The 19745-nt window shown below is 36.5% G+C and overlaps 1 protein-coding gene across 5 annotated transcripts in view; it reads left to right on the top strand.

Moving 5' to 3' along the window:
- LOC113238278 (MAGUK p55 subfamily member 5) overlaps nt 1-19745 on the top strand; it is a 197199-nt gene that overhangs the window by 154812 nt on the left and 22642 nt on the right. For all 5 annotated transcript variants that reach the window (XM_026475109.1, XM_026475104.1, XM_026475107.1 and 2 more), the window contains 2 exons: nt 14962-15148; nt 17143-17366. In XM_026475109.1, coding sequence (XP_026330894.1) covers nt 14962-15148; nt 17143-17366 — 411 coding nt within the window. The remainder of the gene's footprint in view (nt 1-14961; nt 15149-17142; nt 17367-19745) is intronic.

Below are 19745 nucleotides of genomic sequence, written 5' to 3'. Positions count from 1 at the left end.
AAACTTGTGGTCTGTAATGGGACAGGTTGATGATGATTAATTATTACGAAGTCTTTCGACATGGTTACGTATTTGAATTATAGGACATGAAACTATTTTCTTGAATCTGAAGGTGGATTTCCACCGGCGAGGCGATACGAGACGAGAATAGAAATCTCAGCGGCCTATTTCTACCAAAAATTGCCGTTAATGTCTCTGTTTCATTTTCAGTGTATAATGCTCTATGCTTGCAGCAATACGGCTCAATATTAACATCAACAAATATTTCAATTCTCGCTTTGCCCATTATCGTCAGTCCGGAATAGTCCAGAATTCTGCCATACACATTTGAATCCTCACCTCGTCTCGTCTCGCCTCGCCGATGGAAAAGCACCTTAAATCGCGTATGTTTTGTCTTTTTAAACAAGCCCTTAGGTATAAGTTGATAAGTCCCACGTGCCTGTAATTTCACCAGCACCTATACGAATGTAGTAATTCTCAAATTAGGTACTGCTTGACGGAAGAAATAGGTAAGGCACTTCTTTGGACGAACTCTTTCTCAAACCTGGACCCCTTGGAAGTTCCCGTATTTAAAATCGATAAATAATAATCCATAGTTTTTGTTTTTTTGCATATAAAAGTAGAACTGACTAACAAACCAACCGACAAGTAAACTTGTCACAAGTGCAAAATGACATAATTAAAAACAAAAATAGAGAGCGCCAAGGCCTGCGCATCTGCGAAACCGGCTGCGTTACTAATTAATTATCACATTACGCAATTATTTATATTATTGCGATGAGTCGAAAACAGACAATTGAACGTCACCACAATAAATAACGATGTAGCTGGATTGTTGTTCATAAAAACTACAGTAAACGCCTCAACCAAACCGCACCAGAAACAAAGTAATATATATCTTTACTCCGAATTGTAAATGTATTTATAAAATCGACTTCTCTATACGCACAACAAGGTTTAAATATAATACCCTAAAGCATAGTTCAATGTTTTTATTTTTTTCATTTATTAAGCACTGGTTATAGAGCCATCGGCTTAATAAACAAGTAACAAATAATCAAGACACTCGAAACGTTACAATTCTTGAACTAAAAATTTTATTTGTATAAAATTTGTAAAACTACAAAAACCCGCTATTTTTGAACTACATTTTGATGTTATACAAATAAACTCATGGATATATACATCGTTTTTTTAGCTTTAGATGGACGAAAATATTGGGTGTTTAATTAAGTGTCATTTCCTCTTCTGTCATTTTGCAAAGCATTTTAGTAAATTTATCTAAAACGGAATTCTCAAACGTAACCAATTTTATGTAATAATTAAGTTTCGTTAACTTGCAGTATTCATTAAAGATTGAAAACTGTCTATCTTTACATAATTATACAATTTCAAAAACTTGCACTATAAAATATAAAATACTTGAAGAAACAGTGCCTCTACGACGAGATTACCGCGATAGATGTCGCTAGCACCCGTGCAAATTACTTCACTATTTTGTATGACCAATTATACAGCGCCCCTAGCGGTCACAAGAAGAAACAAGATTTTGTGTACAATATCACGCAGTCGCTAGGAATAACTGTCGCTGTAGCAAATTTTTTATAAAGTTTGATATTTGTATTAATAATTAAAATAAATGACTATATCAAATTTTCATTAAGGTACTGTGACGTTAGTGTAAGAAAGTTGCTGCGTCCGGTTTAGAATGGTAAGGATGCTGGTGAGATTACAGACACATGGGACTTGTCAACTTATGTCTCAGGGTGACGTTCGCAGTGGCGGTGTCCCTCGGATCTTTGTGCTCTGAGTGGCACTGTAACTGTTGTCGCTTATCACCAGGTATACGACTTCTTCGTTCACTTAGTCTAACAAAAAGTGTAAAAACAAAGATCGAACACTTTCCTTCGAAAAATTTCCTTCGATCCGGCCGGATTCGAACCGACACGTCTCCTGGCAAACCGTGCCAGACTCTACGTCAACGAAGCCACGGAACGAACCAACGGACCTCACGAATTTTTCTATGTACTTGTCGGATCTTTGTATTTGGTTTTCAATGATTATTTAGCAGTAGCGCCATCTATGAGACATTATGAACATGTATCGTCACAATAAGTATAAGAAACTAGTGGAGTAATTTCTCAAAAAAAAATTAACATCAATTCAATACAAATTTTCAATACCCTTTTTAGTGTTAGTTTCTTTAAATTTATCACTCAAAGATACCCGGCGTCCAGATTGTGAATTGTCCACACGTTTTTGCAGGTCAAAGGTTCTATTGGTTACCTATCAGAAGTCCGTAATGACATTTTCCAGGAATAACGTTAGCTCGAATTTTCATAACCTCGAAAGTAATTTTGAGAAGAAAATGTTTTCTCTTTCAAACCTAATTTAACCTAACTTAACTAAATCTAATCGTGTCTTTGCGAAAAATATCCAACATATCCTGAAAGAACACACAGAACAGATTTGTTATATTTCGGTTTCCAGGGTAATGAAAATTCGAACAAACCTTATTTCGGAAAAAATAAATTCGAGTTTATGATAGGTTGCCGGTTCTATTACTATCGGCGGCATTGCCCCAAAGCAAAATGCCGTATGTCATTAAACTGTTTCTATATTGCTACCAAACTATGCTTTCAATATGTTTCTATGCTCAATCCTTGGCAGGGCACAGTGCAAAAATATAACTTACTTTCTTACACGTCAAATTCTATGTTTGTATTTTCACAACTAAATGAGTTATGTTAGAGTTAAGAAATATCACGAACACTAATGCCCCATTGTCGGTAGACATGAGAAAAGTTACCTGACGCAAGTGTTATCTATTTTTACTGAAGCCTTATTTCTTCTTTTGGCAGCATGAATACTGAATGAACGTTACGGGTGCTGACTACATTTGGATTTTTAATTAGAGACAACTTTTATATAGAACCAGAGATGGCCTAGCGCCCGGGTTTTAACCCTGCGATTTGTTAACCGGGTTTATACATAATTCTTTATTGCAGAAATAAATGGCAATAAAAATTACAAGTTACAAAGGACATATACAAAGGTGAGCTTATCTCTAGGAGAGATCTCTTCCAGCCAACTCTAGCCGTGTAGCCGTTTAAATCGGGTTAAAACCCACAAACCCAAAATCGAGGGCAAACACTATTTAATTTATTTATTTTCATTTTGTAATAATATTAAACAATATTATTACAAAATGTTTATTGCTTTCTAATACAGACGATCCCATTTGTCTTTCTATTGAAATATAATCGCATTGAAATAAATCGATACAAAAAATCGTTACATCGTAAGAACTTGAATCGATTTTTACCTTTTTGAATTTTCGCACCCGAGAGACGAGCAAAACGAGACTCGAGTGATTGCAACCCGCGAGCCTTCATCTTTTCGGAAAAGGTCCGTGGGCTCTTTGAAATTTTGAGAGGGGTCCATGACTAGAAAAAGGTTAAGAAACCCTGGCATAAACATAACTGCCTCCGTGGCCGAACGGTTACCATGACTGCCACGCAGAGGTCCCAGGTTCGATTCCCAGGCCAGGAGAAATATTTGTATGGCCTACATTTATTTCTCTCGTGAGTTTGGGTGTAATTTGTGGTTGTTTATGTGTGTCCATGGCATCCACGACACAGGGTTTTCCTAGTGCGGGGCTGTGTTTAGTGTGTGCGTTATTAGTGTGAGCGTTATTCAAAGAACGAATTTAGTCGATAACATTTTTATGCTTATTTATTTTATGTAGTTCGTATTTGGTAAAAGCGCTTTGGTCGTCGTGTGATCACAAGTGAGTTTATTAAACCAATACTACAATATATATGTAATTTATCTAATATAAAATACGTCAAACATAGCAAGCAAGGCGTTTATAAGGCTAATTTTATCACGCATTATAAAGGGCACGTTGTAAGATACTTACAAGGTCTCCACTATCCGTAGCCAAAGCGGTCAAAGTAAAATGCATATCATTGGCATACTTACGTACCAAATGTGCTTTCATTCCATCTCTTTCATTATTTAGAGTTCGGCTCTCATGAGATCGTTTTCGATAACCTTTTCCGTTACTCCGAACTGAATTAAATCCATCTATGTATAAAGATTCCAGTTCGAAATGCATTAAAAAATAAAAGTGACCCATTGCATATCTAAAACGAACGAGTCGTGCGCCTGGTAGTAAGAGACATGCTTATCCATGACAGTCGCAGTGCCACTCAAAGCTTTAAATCACAAAGATCTGAGCACTGTCTTTGCGTCCGTCATCCTGAGACATATATTGACTAGTCCCATGTGCCTGTAATTTCAATCCTTACCTGTCAAAACAGGAACGCAGTAATGCTCAAATTTACTGCTTGGCGACAGAATAGGTCAGGTGGCGGTATTTCCCTGGACGAACTCTGATAATGATCTTTTATCTGAAGATAAGCGTGTTATTAAAATAGTCTTCTGTTAGTTGGGCTATATCCACATTAGATTTACTTACTTCTTTCTTAAATAATAATGCCAATGACCCGAAGTTACGATGTTGTTGCGTAATGTCTAAGAGTTTGTTTCAAAATGGTACCTTTAATATATACCAGTATTTATGTAATGAACCGTGTCAGCTACACTATATTGTCCTACTATTGCAGTCAGTACGTTTTATAAGGTGTAGTTAACAAAACAAGTCGATTACATTTGAACAAACTTTCTCTAGTGAGTTTAGCCAGTAGACATGTTTGCACACGCTGATAGTGTTCACGTTGTAACTAGACCTTATTTGTGGATGTGTCACGGCGATATGTTGGTCGTGTATGCTTACCCTTATTAGTCTTTGTGGTGGATCAAATTTCCCTTAAGAAGTTTCTTTCTCGGATTTTTCGGTGTCTGGTGACGCAAAGAGTTTTTAATCTGACGTGGGTGACTTAGAAACCTATGAACCTATTGGCTGTACCTCCATACCACCTCACAGGCCTCGTAATACTTGATCCCATTTCGCGTAACTTATCCATGATTCTTTATTAGTTACCAGCGCTATGCCGTCGACTCTAAAGTCTACTACCAAAACTCCTTATTGTTGGCGGAGCTATAAGACACGCTACTTCCCGACGCCGAAAAACAGCGTGTCACCAGTTATATATAAACTAAGCGGCTGAAGGGACTGGAGAATATCTAGCTTGTTCTCTATTAGCTCTCCGGGCCAGTGCCGAATGCCGGTCGCAGTGTCCTGCGACAATGTCCGGACATGGCTTCCAACTTAAAGGGCAGCTCACGTGTCTCTCGTGTCTCCTGACTTTAGGCCCTCCACTAGAACGCTACTAAGATGCGCTAGCTGCGCACGAAATAGACGCCCCGGCCAGACACCACCGGGGCTAATGAACATGTCCGTCTCTGCAGCTCACCACAAACCCCAGCGAGTCCATACCCGGGTCCGGGTCCGCCAGAGACGCCCGTGAAGGCGTATCACTAGCGGAGTGCTTGACCCTGATGCCCACTGTACCCTGGTCTTGTCGGCGAGCCCTGCCTCTCCGGAATACCCCATCTCTCGGGTCGGTAGATAAGGATAATGTGTGCGTCAGTACAAGACACGCGGCGGACGCGCATACTTATTATTTTTTTAGACCTTACTTGTCTTATTATGCTATAGTATCTGGGTGCCCCGCCAGATCAAGCAGACCCGGCTGTAGACCCCTTTCTCAAAGCAACTCAGAGCACATTTTAGAAAATCTTGGTTGCGAAGTTACAAAATATTCTTTATATAAAGATTTATGGTCGTTGAGTGATTTGATGAATTGAGAGTCAAAGACGGAACTCGGCGCAATAGAGATTCACGACTTTTTACTTAGAAAGAATCGCGGGTTTAGATCCATTATTTATGTAATATCGAGTTCTATAATCGAGTTTTCGCGATTGCTAAACATTGGACATGAAGTATTTGGTTCACGGCTGACTCAACAGGGGATCTGTGAAGATCCCAATACATTTGTTTGTTTATAAAAAATAAATATACCTACGTTATTAGATTATTCATATTAATATTAGATATTACTGGTTGTTGATATAATATCTTGGTCAGCCGTGACCATGGCGTGACCATGCGGCCGTGGTACCTGTAAAGAGGCCAAATCATTGGTTTGTTTGAAAAAATAAATATGCGCGATTTAGGGCGACAAGAATAGTTTCATTTCCAATATTTATTTAATAATTTTAATGAGATATAGTAATTTGTTCTAGTACGGTTCCAGTTGCATTATTCTGGTATATAGTTTACATGATTACATTAAAATTGTGCGATAATTCTCAATAGTAAGAAATGTTAGACGACAATAGTTATTGTAGTAGTTATTGTCATAACACAACTACGGTTCATATTACACCAGTAGGTCACTCAAGTAATAGAATTTGATGTTGAGACATTTACGCGAATAAAAAATAGAACACTAGTGTGATAGCCTTTTTTCAGATATATTGAAATTACACAGTTTGTGGAAAAGTGTATACATTATTCCAGTTACAATCATAGCGTCTGAGTCAGTATATTGAATAGCATAAAGTTTAAATCCAGGAGATGGGTAACAAGGTCACCCTGCTTATTTGATTGCAGTGTTTACGCGCTGCAGTTTTAATAATTCCTTAACAATTTCAAACCTACCCTATTTCGAGAAGATAACTACTATTGAGCACTTTGATAACTTCTAACGCACACACTGATAGGCCCTCGCTTGGGAAAACCGGTGTCAGGGGTGCTGTGGACACACACTTAGACAACCACAAATTACGTCCAAAGTCACGAGAGAAATAAATGTAGGTCATACAAATAGGTATTTCCCACAACTCGAGACCTCTTCGTGGTAGACCTAGATTGACAATCGTCCACTTTTGCCCTTCCCTAGGGCTACCTTTCCTATCCATCCTGTCTCTTTCTTTTCTCCACTCTTTTTCTTGAGGAGGGGCCCTCTTGGCGAACCGCTCAAAAAAAGCCATGACCCAAGGGGGAATGCCATGTGTAAAATATAAGTTCCTTGCTAGTGTATAACAATGTACTAGTCTCATAAGTTCCTTTAAAAAAAACCGTTCGGCCTACGAGGTGGCACTGAGAAATTCTAAGTTCTAACACACTTATCTCTTGACGAAGCCTGTGTACAGATGAATTGCAACGATGCTGGTCATGCTACTCAAAACTTTGACATACCTTTGGCATACTTGAACAAAGGCCGATCGTGTATCTGGCGCCCAAAGCCGACTAATCGAATGCCGGTTCAATGTTGTTACGTAATTATTATAACGAATAGACTTATTGTCATTAACTTTACGAGTCGATACTACCTTAGCTCTTATACGGTTCATTTTGCCTGGGTCGAGCGGCTTTATTTCAGAATTTATTAATTGTCATTAGAAAAATTTATGTTGTGTTCTATACGTGTTCTATTTAGTTGATATAGAAAAAATCATGGGTATATTGTAACGTACCTATTGAATTTTCTTAAACGGTTTTCTTGTCAAATTTCGATGAAAGTTTGTGTTATTTTTGTATCATGAAAATTTTTAGAAATCGTGTTTTCACACCGTATCCTTAATTTTACTATATATTTTTTCCAAGGTGATTGACTATTATGCGGTATCAACCAAAGCCATTTTAGGTCATATAGACCTCTAAGTAGTAATGATTATAAAAAGGGAAACAGTTAATTTCTCATATTAAATGGTAGCGCTTAATGTTAAAATTTTGGATATTTCTAGTTTTATTTTTTAAAGTATTTGGTGTCGTTTTACTCATTAGGTAACGTACTTTCGATATCATTTTAAAGGTTTTTGATATTTCTTGTATTTACGGAATAATCGTCTGGGCACATTTAACGATTACACCCTGTATATGAATTAACAGAATTCATGCATTCGAACATTTTGTCAGCCTTCTACCCGCATTGTGCTGCCGTCAGTTCAATGATGCTCAAACCCGCGGAGTAATACTTCAAGCAAAGTGTAAGGTCACTACTAAATTGAACCTTCAATAACCATTAAACACAGAATAATATGACAAGCTTACCAGTACATCACGATGGTTACTTAATATCTATGGCAGTGTTATAACTATTTTTTTAAAGGAATTACTACTTTAAAGTTAATAGTGATATTATAAACGAAGTACATGAATAAGCTTTTATGACAAACAAGTACATTTAAGAACCGTGTTGTGGTGTCAGTGTAGATAATTTAAAAAAGAATCAGCCAATATCAAAAGAGTGTGAGTGTTAAAATTCAAAAGTTTGTATTTGGAATGGCGCAGCGCGTCAGAACTGGATTAACCGTTACTTCGGACCCATAGATCGTGATCCATAGATCATGGTGTCGTCATCGCCCGCGCAGGCGCGGTCGCTACATGACATCGATCCACAGAGAATCAGGGCCTACAGTGTGAGTATGGGTTGTTTGACAAGTTACCCAATAAGCAATCATGAGATGAGTTTTAAGTTGAATATTACTAAATTATAATATATGGTCTATTAGATTTGTGTTTTATAGTGTAATGATTTTTTTAAATATTTAATAATAGGCAAATACAATTCATTACAGTTTCATTTACTAATCGAATCTATAATAAATTTTCAAAAGTCTTATTTTGAAAGTATTTTCTAGAACTGTGTTTGCAGCAAAATAAATAATTCTTAAAAAAAAATAAAGGCGCGTTCTGCTGAGGCTTATAAATAACAAAACGGTCGAATCTTGAAGCAACAATATCAGCAAGTATCTACAACTATACTACGTTAATTAAAAATCTCTGATGGAATATTATTCCGTGTCTTGTCGTTAATTAAGACCTGCAGAAACTGTCCACTTGACCTGGACTTTGTAAAGAACGTCTTATTTGATAGAAGAACCGTGAAGTAAAGGTGGTTTAATTTTTTGTACCTCATTAAATTTCATTAGAGTCGTGTTGTTTGTACGTACAGCCTCATTAGGAGTCGCAGTATCAATTCTTATACTATTAAGAGGTACGTCGTGTTGCTTCCATACAATAAAGCCACCGTACTGTACATTATTGGTGGTGCCAAAAATATTAATTTCGCCCAAAATTTGGCAGTGTAATTTTTTTTCTATGTTTTTAAGGGAATGATAAATTATGTACTCGTTGGATAAATACAACATAGTGTGGTGTTATCAGAAAACATCCGGTAAATCCAGGATAAATACGAATTAACATCTCTCTGTGTATTAGGTAGAACTTTTATAGGAAACTCCAATCTTTTTTGCTGTAGTGGTAATGACGATAGAAGAGAAGGAATGAAGATAGAAGGGAAAAATATAGAGAAGTAGACCAAGAATGGCGTATTGTGATCAAATAAAGAAGAAGATCAAAGTGAGCAGCTTCAAAGAGTCCTATATCTCTACGAACCGCGAAGAGTGGAAAAGGCTACACCAACAAGAGCCTGACTGACTCTTCAATAAGATCGATGGCGACATCAATCTTGTCAAATTTGACGCTACCAAAAATACCGTGTCTATTCTGCGGTCCCATTGACCAGTCTCCGATATTTCAAGTTGTATCCATACTCGTAACCGACCGTCTCCAGTTACTTATTCGATTTGAACTTCGGCAGATAAATAGAATCCATGGCAAAAATTCAGCCAGGAAGCTTGGTATCTTTAGTGAGATGTAGGTCAAATACGTACTGTTTGTTTTGCATAGAAAAAAATATGTGTTCCATAGACGAATAAGAACATATTTTTTTGTGATAAAGCGCTTACCTGAAACACACGGTTTACTTTGTTTAAAAAACATGATGGAACATATCTGTTAGATCATCGGTGGAACATATCTGTTAGATCATCTAAACAAGATATATTGTTTTCGAAAACAGTAGCATAGTTCACATGGCGTTCACATTTTTGTTTTGTAATTGCAATTTATCGGTTGTTCTGCGGGTATACTATTATGTTGGTATTGAGGGATTTGAGGCCATTAAACAGACGATACTGTTTCTTTCACGAGCTTCACAATTGTCCTAGATTGCGGTGATATTCTTACGCACAGATATATAAGAGTACGAGTGGGACATAGAGAGATGTCAAAAACTCTGCTTTAAAAGTAATGTTTTGGAAAGAGAGCATGAAATTTTTCGAATGCATGTTCAATGTTAATGGTTAATGCAGAATGTTTGTTTTTGAAAGCTGAGAAAGATCGCGTCTTACTTATATGTATTAGAATTGTAATAGAACATTGACATATTTCAGCATTTTCGAACCGTGTCTTCCAAATTGTCGATTCGTTCTTTTCCGTGCCATACTCGGCGTCAAATCGATAAATCGAACTCAGAAATCCAAAGATAAACTAACGTCTAAGATAAAACTAGAAATAAATTAATTTGCTACTCCGCAACGGTTAAGGTTAATTCGTGCAAAATAGGTGTTTGGTTTTTTCATGTAGGTACTTAGTTAATTTTCCCAACCTCACACACCAACGAATATACCCTGACACGTGTTTCTCCTCTCCAGGCATACTCGGGAGTAGTTGATTCAAATCAATAAACCGAATTCAGATATGAACTAACATTGAAGACTTAAGAAATCGGTTAACGGAGCTAGAATCAGTTCAGGATATATTGCGAGGCATATTGACAGATGGAGTAAAGCAACAACTGCATGGTAGCCAAGAAGTGGTTACAGAAACGAGCACCTGCAGAACAGATCATCATCGTGGAAACCATGGCAACAGTGAAATCAATGATTACAATGTTATTTTTGTGTAAAAACAACTAATCGTAACGTAGATCCAGTTGTATCAGTAAATAGAAGTTGTCAGATATAATATTAGTGAGGAGACGTATCTATATGGAACTATAGATTGATAAGGTTTTTGTCTGTAAATATCGGTTTCAAAACTTAAGAAATGTTGCAACTGGGTAAAGTAATACAATTACAGAACCACAATCTGTTACAATCTATCAATATATCTACGTTCTGATAATAATTAATATTACGCCATTTTCATGGCTCCAGCAAGGAGTGGTTCTATCATGTCATGTGCTAATTTGTACTTACGTAAATGTTGCGCCACCAAGATTGAACCGACTGCCTTTTTGTGCACGCCAATTGTACCAACACGAGTACATGTAACGTGTACATGTAATAGTTTTCTCTCTCGCTCTTTTATATTCTGTCGTAAGAGACACAATTATGGCACACATGTCACATAGCGTTTCCCGGATCATTGATTTGATAATCCTTATCCGTATCCGTATCAATGGGGTTTGGGTACTATGTAGTGCAAGATCAAAGGAAGTGTACATACACTTTATTTAATCAACATTGTGCCTACAGCTTTAAACCAAACAGAAGAAATAATGACAATAACAAAGTAAAAGGCGCAAAAAACAAGTATTTTTCAATTTAGAATTTCAATCTAAAACTAAACAGCTAAAATACACAAATACGCCATCTTAGCTACAGCTTTTTATCTTTTGTGGTGGAAGTCCCGAGTAACTAGGGGCTAATTCGCCTCGCTGAAGCCTATGGTGATCCAGTTTTGCTTTGTTTATATATAATATAACTTATTGTTTGGGAAAGGTAGCTGCCAGTCTTCCGGTCACATAAAACTTTAATTTCTCCTTACTGTACTTAAAGGAAAATTGTCTAAAAGCAAAGAGACTGCATATAAACTAGGTGTAATTTAACCGTCGTCTAAAAGCCATAATTTAAAAAACAAGCTTAAATCATTGGAAGGATTTTTAAGTTCTCTTGGAGAAATGCAAACGAAGTTGCCGGCGAAAGCTATTATTATTTCAAACAAAGAAATTGGAATGACGATATTTTTTGAAAATATAAGAATTGGTTGAGCTTTTGACTGTTGCGTAATTTCGTAGCAACTTGTGTATGTTTTGAGTATGTTCATTTAGGAAATGAAACTGTTTTTCCGGATTAAAATTTTTTCAAACAAACCGACGTTTCGGGACCTTTACAGATCCCATGGTCACGGTTGACTGGGACCTGTAAAGGGCCCGAAACGTCGGTTTGTTTGAAAAAACAAATATACGCGATTTAAATCCGGAAAAACAGTTTCATTTCCTATGTGTAACAATCGCGAAAACCTAAGAACTCGATATGTTTATTTACTTCTCAAATTGTTTATATTCTTTTGGATTTAACTAGTTGAAAATAAAGTTGATTCATTGTGTCATTACATTTGTCTGTTCCTAACTTGCTTGAAAACATATACTTATTGTGATTTTGATACAGAATCAAAACGTTGACTCCACGATAAACCACGACAATGGTTTCAATTTATACTTGCTCTGCTCTTTAAGTGTATAATTACATAGTTAAGTGAGCTGTAGATACAAAGCTCCAAGAATCTGCAATCAAATGATTCTCAAATGTACTTTGGGCATTATTTCTAAAAAGACGTGCTCGTACATTAACGACCGTGGCGAGTGACGCAACACCATGATTTCCGAGCCGTTGCTCTGGCTTCAATGCAATGAATAATTTTAATATTCTACGAAACACTAACTTTGCTGGTAAATGATTGCTGCATGTTTTCACGATCTCGGTGGCGCATTGGTTAAAGCAGTTTTATGAAAGTTCCAAGTTCAATTTCCAAGCAATTCCGAAAAATGGTATTTGTTTGTGGTTGACCCGTAAATGTTTGCGATAGAGCACAAAAATATTGTTTTCACAGTCGTGTATTCATGGAAGAACTTAAAGTCCTTACTTAAAGGGTCAAGATTCACTTGCACAAGCGCTCGTGTCACTATTGGTACATTTATGCTGTGTAAGTAAGCTTGATCGTATAACCGGTTTATTGGAGTTTTTTTAAGATTTATTCTGTTACATTGTATCTGGTTTATCTATGTTACTGGGCTTGGGATCAACTCCTTACCCACCTTATCCCTGTTCTTCGTCTACTTTTTGTCTGTTCACTTTTATCCATCAATCTACCGGTACACCGGAAGTAAATGTACCCATAACACATTACATAACCACACCATAGGAACAAAGTATTCGATTATCAAAACAATAGCTCCACAGATCCTCACCAACAAATATTAGTAAAGTTGTTAATAAAAGACATTGTTGAATAATGGAAAATGGAATTCAAGAAATTGTTTGTGTATAAAAGGAAGGGAATCTCAATAAATAGCAATACACTATTTATTGCGACTCTCTTCATTTTATACAACACTTTGTTGGCTTAAAATACAGGTGTTTATTCCTAGACCGACAGAGAACAAAAAAAAAACATTACCAGACAATATAAAACTTCCGTCATTCCAGTAAGTACATTCGAAAACAAAACTTGTATTCTTTATTGCAAACTATTTCCTGTATCATTTGAATAAGCATTTTTATTAGCGATTTAAAGAATTGGCATTTTGGACTATACACTTGTAGTTTATTTGGAAATACACACTTATAAGTGTGGTATCGTGAAGAAATCTCATTATCGAATTATAAATTCTATCATAAAAACGTGTATCCATACTGTACAAAATATGTGTGTTAATCCTTTTTTAATACGACTATAGGAGAAGAAAAGAGGCGCTGTGATACACTCCGCCATTTTCCTGAGCCATAGACCTTTTTATCTCGCACCTCTATTGTCTGATATAAAATTTAACTACAATATAGTTTATATTTATTTATCAATGTGTTGAGATGGCTTAAAAGATATGGAGTAACACCGCATTCTGCATTGGTGCTGGAAGCTACACGCCATAAAAGTCTCCGCCATAGAAATCAATATTGTATTTTTGGATTACCGTTATTTTTAAAAAAGAGTGAGTACAAGTGTCGAATAGAACATACATAATCGTTACACACAGAAACACACAAAGAAACAAAGTTATCTGTGTGTCGTAATAAGCTAAACTACACGATGACGGCAGCGCAAACACTCGCGCTTACTAACCAACCATTTAAAGGTCGTGTTTATAAAACGTACCTATTGAATGTTAAACGGTAGCCATAATGTGTTAACATTTGGTTATCTATTATTAAAGTATACACTCACGGGGAATGAATTAGGGTCGCTTACAAAAGAGGGTCGATTGCAAAGTTGCCCTCAGTGTATTAGCATCGTTTCTCGTGACGTCACTAGTTGGGAAGAATTCGGTGAACAGACTTACACTTTGTCAAGAATTTAAAGTGAAACTTCAACTGTGCTCGATCGCCGTATCATTAAAGACAGAGAGAAATGGCTGTTGCTAAAATTTTCTTCTGTCATCTTTAGCCTTGAACTCTCAAATTTAAAAAAAAACCAATACGACGGTTGTCAACAGTATCAACTCGTTGAGATTAAAAACTAAGAACTAAAGTAACCTAAACAAGGTACTACTATAAATTGTTGAAGAGTTGGATGTCAGTGGACTGGGAGACTGGTTGTAACATCAAACCAAAGTAACCGTATAATTGTAATGCCAAATTTCAACTCGATCACACCGGTGGAAGTAAAATTAACATTCGTTTTATGACTGAGATTCCTACACAACTAATGATCTTCCAATAGCTGAACCGATACTCATCAAACATAATTAAGAACCTGATGAATAATTAAGAATTTGATAACTTATGTCTCAGAGTGACAGGCGCAGTGGCAGTATCCATAAGATTTTTGCGATTTAAAGCTCTGAATGGCACTGCAACTGTTATGGATAGGCATGTCGCTTACTGTCACTTACTTACGCGCACGACTTGTTCGTCCCGTCAGTTGATATTATAAAAAAAAGATACACAGAAAAAGGTTTCCAACAACCCCGTTCTTTTAGCGTCCCAAGTGAAACACGACTTGCACCGCTTTAATTTTAACAATTCAAGCCTTTTTAGCCAACTTGAGATAATTAAACTTTTTACAAGGTCAACGCGAATTCATATTAGTCCAACTTTAAAGTTGACTGCGTTGTTTAATATAGATATATAACCCTGGCGTCATTACCTTAACAAATCTATAAAACATGATCTTTAAATTTCTTGTTTACTTATTTCTAGGAACAAATCCGACAACGTAAAGAAGAAGAGAACCGCATTGCTGCGCAAAATGAGTTCCTGCGCACGTCCCTACGTGGGTCCCATAAATTACAAGCGTTGGAGGCGTCTGCGCCGACGGCCGCCTTCGTCAACGATGCTTATGAGGAGGATGTCAGCGATGAAGGAGCGCAACTTTATAATATTGTTGGTAAGTGTCTCATAAGTTCATTGATGATCTAGGTGACCCAGCGGTTTGTTCTGTGGGCCCTACACGAGGTACCAGTGCGGAGAAGGTACCGGTTGTTAATTTGAGAAATGATGAATACTGTTGACCAGGTAATCATAGTACTGGGAATTCCTTAGTTTGAGACCAGGTAGTGGTCTGGCACATTTACTTTATTTATTACTATCATAATATGGCTTCATATTGAATATTCTCCGTGTTCTGTTGTATTCTATTCAAAGTGTACGAATGTTAGCCAGCAAATTAAACTATTAAACATAGTTTAATTTGCTGGCTAACATTCGATTTGATAATGGTTTTATACGGATCGTTTGAGGCAAATGTTGGTTAGTCTTTTCAAGATTGCGCCCATGAAAGTATTTTCAGCTACTCTTACAAACCCATGCTGCTTAAGAAAAGTTTGAACAATACGACGAAGAGGTCGAACGTCTCTAAGCGGGTTTAAGTCTGCAATAACAATTTCATCACCCACTAACAGTGATAGTAGTTCTCTTAGCGGGATTTACGTTCACTATCAGAAAGCTCTTGGTACGACCAATTCAGGAAGTTATTTTATTCAAAGGGAGTCTTTGCGCTTTGCGTAGAAAAATAATCACGATAACCCAGTACAGAGTAGATATTTTTCTAGTTAGTTTTCTAGCTTGAGACGTAATTCATGCGATTGTTTAGTATATTTATAAATTTCAATAGCTATAATTCTATAATGTATCCTAGGTAATACACGATTACCTACTTATCGAGGTTATTAATGAAATTCTCGGAGTGAATGCAGTGTGCCTCGTCCCAGTTTTGTTATCGTTGTGCCAGCAGGGTCGGCAAACGAAGTTTATAGCTCACTTATTAATTAGGTACAGTTACTTGCACATCATGTTTGACACTCTGGAATTTGGACCATTGTTATAGTGAACGGTATAGAGTTGAATTTAAATATTAATTTGAAGACCGGTCGCTGTGGTAATTTTTGGGGAAGGTTTGGTAGCGTCTTCGACTGAAATAATGATGATTAATTCAAATCTTAAATGTCAAGATTGATGTGCTCTTGATCGTCTACAACAATAACCTGGGATCAAAAAACAGTTCTATTAAATGATGTACATAAGGTATGATTTAGAATCAACCCAACAGCTTAATTCAATATGATAACGTGAGGTTGAGACAAATTTGGTCCGACTTCTAGTTATTGTTCAAAACGCAACAAAAGAAGGATAAATGTATCAGATTGTTAAGCGACTAAATAATTACTTTAACTGTAAGACCACAGTTACTGGAGAATATATTTGACTAGATCTACAGTAGGTTGATATTAAGTGGTTCTGTTATCGGTGTCCGGAATTTGAGAAACAAGCAGCCCTAGCGAGTGAAACAATGCAGTCCGGTGAACTGGAATTAACACGACAAAAGATGCACATGCTACCTACTGTTTACTAAACTATAATGCTGTAAATCCATAGTTCGCCATGTTTTAAATCTGGCATTTTTTTATCCACAATATAAGTTAAATCATATTCTGCAAAGATTATCCCACTGATGAACTGCCTCATCTTTTCCAGTTTGAAGTTTGAACCTTTCGAAGTTAAACTTAAACTATACTCGAAACCCAATTTCCGGGTATCAAGTTCTGAAATTCTGAATATCAAAGATGTCGTTTCACTCTAAACTCTAGCAACAATCACCGAGTACCCCCTTACTTCTCTTTAGCCTCCTGCTGTAACCGCAATGTTATCTGACAACAGACTGATGAGTCTGTTCCCAGATCTACTTCCTCCTGGCTCTATGATTCTTTATCTCATCTTCCCCCTTTGCTAAGTGACTTGTCCATTTTCACTTTAGGCCATTGATGCGTTTGGATACATTAGCAAGCTTCTGTTCGCTGTAACAATACCTAACAAACGTTTTTGCTTGATCTACAAATACGTTTTATATATTCTGTTTCTTTTCATCAACAAATTTCTTTCCAGAATACGAAGACGTTATGATGGCGCTGCAAAGGGTGCAAAAGGCATTGGGAGCTAGTGGAGAGACGGCTCTGGCGGCGAGAGTAGCTGGGGCCGCGGGGACCCTGCTCTGCCCGGACTTGGTTATGGCCTTGGCCACCAGGACCACTGTGCTGACGGCCACGAGACATAAACGACTAGGGCTCAACCCACCGTATACGCACAGAGCTACAGATCGATTGAAAGACGTAAGCATAGTCTGTTCTAATCCATTTTGAACAAAAAGTAAACAAACCTGTTTGGTTAAAATTCTAAAACAATCACTCAATAAATCGAATAAGTAACACTTCCACGAATATTTCGAAGATTTATTAGATTTAGATATTAGATTTAGGCTTGATATATCATCACTTTTTTCAACAATATTCATTTAAATAGCATCGTAGAATCGTAATTGAAAAATGGTGGTCCAAAAGTGAGGTTATTTTTCATCTATACTTCTATGACTTGCCTATGGTTGCATAGTGCTGTTCGAAAAAAACATTCGGTTCAATCAATTAAAGTTTAGTAGGTAATCGATTATTACATCGAACATTTCAATCGCAATCGAATGCGTATTTGAGTGTAAGGATTTGAAGCAGGATTTGAATTGAAATTTTAAATATGCTTATATAGGTTATGTAAGGAAAACCGCGCAACAATTATTTAATCAATGTGTAGTTGGCGTTACAATTGGCCATCACTAAACCGTCTATGGTCGGGTCAGTAACTTCTTTGTTTACTTTTTGTTCAAAATGCATTGAAACGAAGTATAACAGATGTTGATTAGTAGATGGAAATTTGGCAACCGATATGGCAGCGGGTGGCGCGGCGTATTAAACCGCTGGGCAATTTGTAAAGTTTGGGATAAATGTGAATTTAATAACTACAGGTTAATTGAAAACCAAAATAGGTAGTACAGGTTGTCTGTAGTACTTACTTAAAGAGAAATATCTCCATACAAAAATTATGTGCAAACTTAGAGATTTTATTCTTAAATAATTCAATTTAGCCTGTTTTCAGTATTTTATATATAATAATGAAATACATCTTATAGTGTAATAAATTAGCATATTCTTTAGATAATATTCTTACGTGTATTAAGAACTATACAGTTCTTATTAGACCGATATTAATTTTAATAAATAATAGTAAGTACCTTAACCATTATGATTTAGTAAAACAATTTTTCCCACTTCTCCTCCGGTGACACAACTAGCCTTAATGCAGTTGCTTCCTCAGTGGTTTTGTATTTTTCTAACGTTTGTATCGCAGAAATTTAAATATTTAGATTTCTGTGGTTCATATACAGCGTCATTAGTAAAATACTAACAACCTTGCAGGACTATATCACTAACATCATAATCAACAACTATTGTTCCATGATTTGTGATAATTCATCTGGGTTTACTTTCGTACAAAAATAAAAATATTTAAATAGATCGCTCTGAACGATGATAACTCTGTGCGGCAACAAGAGAAAGTATGAGTCGTCGTGGAGGACGCTTGCACGTTTGAACTTACTACCAAAATATAGATCTAAAAATAATCAGATAGTACAACAAAAACTTGAAAGTTTTTGTTTTGTAAATTTATTATGTAATTTTGACGGCCTCTGTGGTCAAGTGGATTGCACACCGGTTTTCATGGTGTGGCTATCTGAGGTCCTGGGTTCGATCCCCGGCTGGGTCAGTGTAGAAACTAACTTTTCTATATTGTCTCGGGTCTGGGTGTTTGTGGTACCGTCGTTGTTTCCGTTTTCCATAACACAAGTGCTTTAGCTACTTACTTTGGGATCAGAGCAACGTATGTGTTGATTAATATTTATTTATATTTTTTAATATTTATATATATTTATTTATAATTAAGTGTTTTAATGAATGTCAAGATCTTTCACCATCATGACATTCAATTCTTTTTGTGAAATTACTCCACTAGTTTGTTATAATTATTAATACAAACTTGAACTTAGAAAAAGTCCTTCGATCCGGCCGGATTCGAACCGACGTCTTCTAGCAAACCATGCCAGACCCTATGCCAACTAAGCTATGACACAAAAAATTTGTTATGTTTTGTAAAAAGTCATGAGACAAAAACTGATGTTTATGATGTTTGTAATATAGTCCTCCGTGGTTGTTGGTATTTAATAAAAAAAGAACCCTGCTTATGATTATACGGCTTCTTTCTTCTGTAAGGATCAAAGGTAGTATACCACAGTTGGCTTCTCATAATGCTTTAAAGTTCGTAATGCCAAGGACACTTATGATTAGATAATTCACAATGGAATAAATATTTGCAACAATGTCGCAGAGGATGTAATTTGAAATGCCATTGAAATGTTGCCTTGTGTAGCGACGTAACCTTTGACCGCTGTTAGAATGGAAATTACTGCCTTATTGTCTGCCATTTTGTGTTTGATTGAGAGAAATATTGGCACTAGGTATCGATAGTAAATTTTTCAACAAGGGCTTATTAAAACACTACACGAGAGTTTATCTACGCGCTATCTTTAATGAAAATTGGTTGTATACAATTTTCTAAACGTTTTAGACTGATTACACACGGCGAGTTGTAGCATCGCGCGTTTG

This window comes from Hyposmocoma kahamanoa, unplaced genomic scaffold (genome assembly GCF_003589595.1).
Source record: "Hyposmocoma kahamanoa isolate Upper Pololo Valley unplaced genomic scaffold, ASM358959v1 95, whole genome shotgun sequence".
Taxonomy (NCBI): domain Eukaryota; kingdom Metazoa; phylum Arthropoda; class Insecta; order Lepidoptera; family Cosmopterigidae; genus Hyposmocoma; species Hyposmocoma kahamanoa.
Note: the sequence above shows the minus strand (reverse complement) of the source record. Positions and strands in the feature narration are given on the sequence as shown.